At 49.3% G+C, this 1,155-nt stretch overlaps 1 protein-coding gene across 1 annotated transcript; it reads left to right on the top strand.

Moving 5' to 3' along the window:
- The first annotated feature begins 324 nt into the window (after positions 1–324).
- On the top strand, positions 325–921 carry LOC127299381 (glutaredoxin-C15-like). Its single transcript, XM_051329338.2, has one exon. The coding sequence runs from the start codon at positions 407–409 to the stop codon at positions 719–721; it is 315 nt and encodes a 104-aa protein (XP_051185298.1). The 5' UTR covers positions 325–406; the 3' UTR covers positions 722–921.
- The last annotated feature ends 234 nt before the right edge of the window (positions 922–1,155 follow it).

The following is a 1,155-nucleotide window of genomic DNA, read 5'->3' as shown; positions in this document are numbered from 1 at the left end:
GTTGTTTTGGGATATGGAAGTTCTATTTCCTAATGATCAGAAAGGAGCCGGGGAGTCTTTTCTCCCTGAAAATGTAAAGAAAAATTGGGTGCCTAAGCAAATGAGCCATTGTTACTAACTAACACTCATAACTTCATAATAAGTCATAAGAGAAGGACTGGAAACCATGATAGATACCACAGGTGGTCACTTTGAGTGTGCTATGCACACGTCGTGGATTCTTATATGCCCCCACCATTACAGACTCACTCTTCCTCTCTTCCATTCATGCCCTATAAAAGAAGGTCCTCGCACCCAACACTGAGAGATCACACAAGACACAACCACAGATCCACAGAACACTTCACCGTTCTCAGCGACCCTATAGCTTTTTGAATAGCTCCTTCCGCAAACCATCAAGTAGAAGATGGAAAGGGTGACGAGGCTTTCGACGGAGAAGGCGGTGGTGATCTTCACAGCGAGCAACGAGTGCCCGATGAGTCACACGGTGACGACCCTCTTCTCCGGCCTCGGCGTGTGCGCGGCGGTGCACGAGCTGGACAAAGACCCGCGCGGCCACGACATGGAGCGTGACCTCGCCCGCCGCCTCGGCCGCTCGTCTCCCATCCCGGCTGTCTTCATCGGCGGCAAACTCGTCGGCTCCACCGACAGGATCATGTCACTGCACCTCGGCGGCAAGCTCGTGCCCATGCTCAAGGCCGCGGGGGCAATCTGGCTCTGAGCATGCGTGAGAGAAGCATATACGTCAGAAAATTTTGCACTTTGCATGGATGTATGCATGCGCGCGTATAGAGGTTTGGTTTTGCACTTTAGCCAAGTCCTTAGGTGGTCGACTACCTATCTTTAAAAATGAAAAAGACGGGAGCACGGCAAGTTTTGGAGGCTAGCGATATGGAATGACAGATCTACGTATTAATACGACTTTATCCACCATTTCGCCATTTACTGTTGTGGTACTACTTGTGTCCCCCCCCCCCCCCCCCCCCCTAAACTTTGTTCTATTTACACGGCTAGGATCTGCTGATACCCCTTCGTGTGTTGACTTAACATGTGTGTTTGGTTCATGGGCAAACATGTACGGGATGGGATGAGGTAAAATATGTTTAATTAACGATTAATAGAAAAGGATAAATATGTCATTAACACACCGGTTAA

Source organism: Lolium perenne, chromosome 5 (genome assembly GCF_019359855.2).
Source record: "Lolium perenne isolate Kyuss_39 chromosome 5, Kyuss_2.0, whole genome shotgun sequence".
Classification (NCBI taxonomy): Eukaryota; Viridiplantae; Streptophyta; class Magnoliopsida; order Poales; family Poaceae; genus Lolium; species Lolium perenne.
Note: the sequence above shows the minus strand (reverse complement) of the source record. Positions and strands in the feature narration are given on the sequence as shown.

Coding starts and splice junctions, on each gene's coding strand:
- LOC127299381 (XM_051329338.2), top strand. CDS start 407: ATGGAAAGGGTGACGAGGCTTTCGACGGAGAAGGCGGTGGTGATCTTC.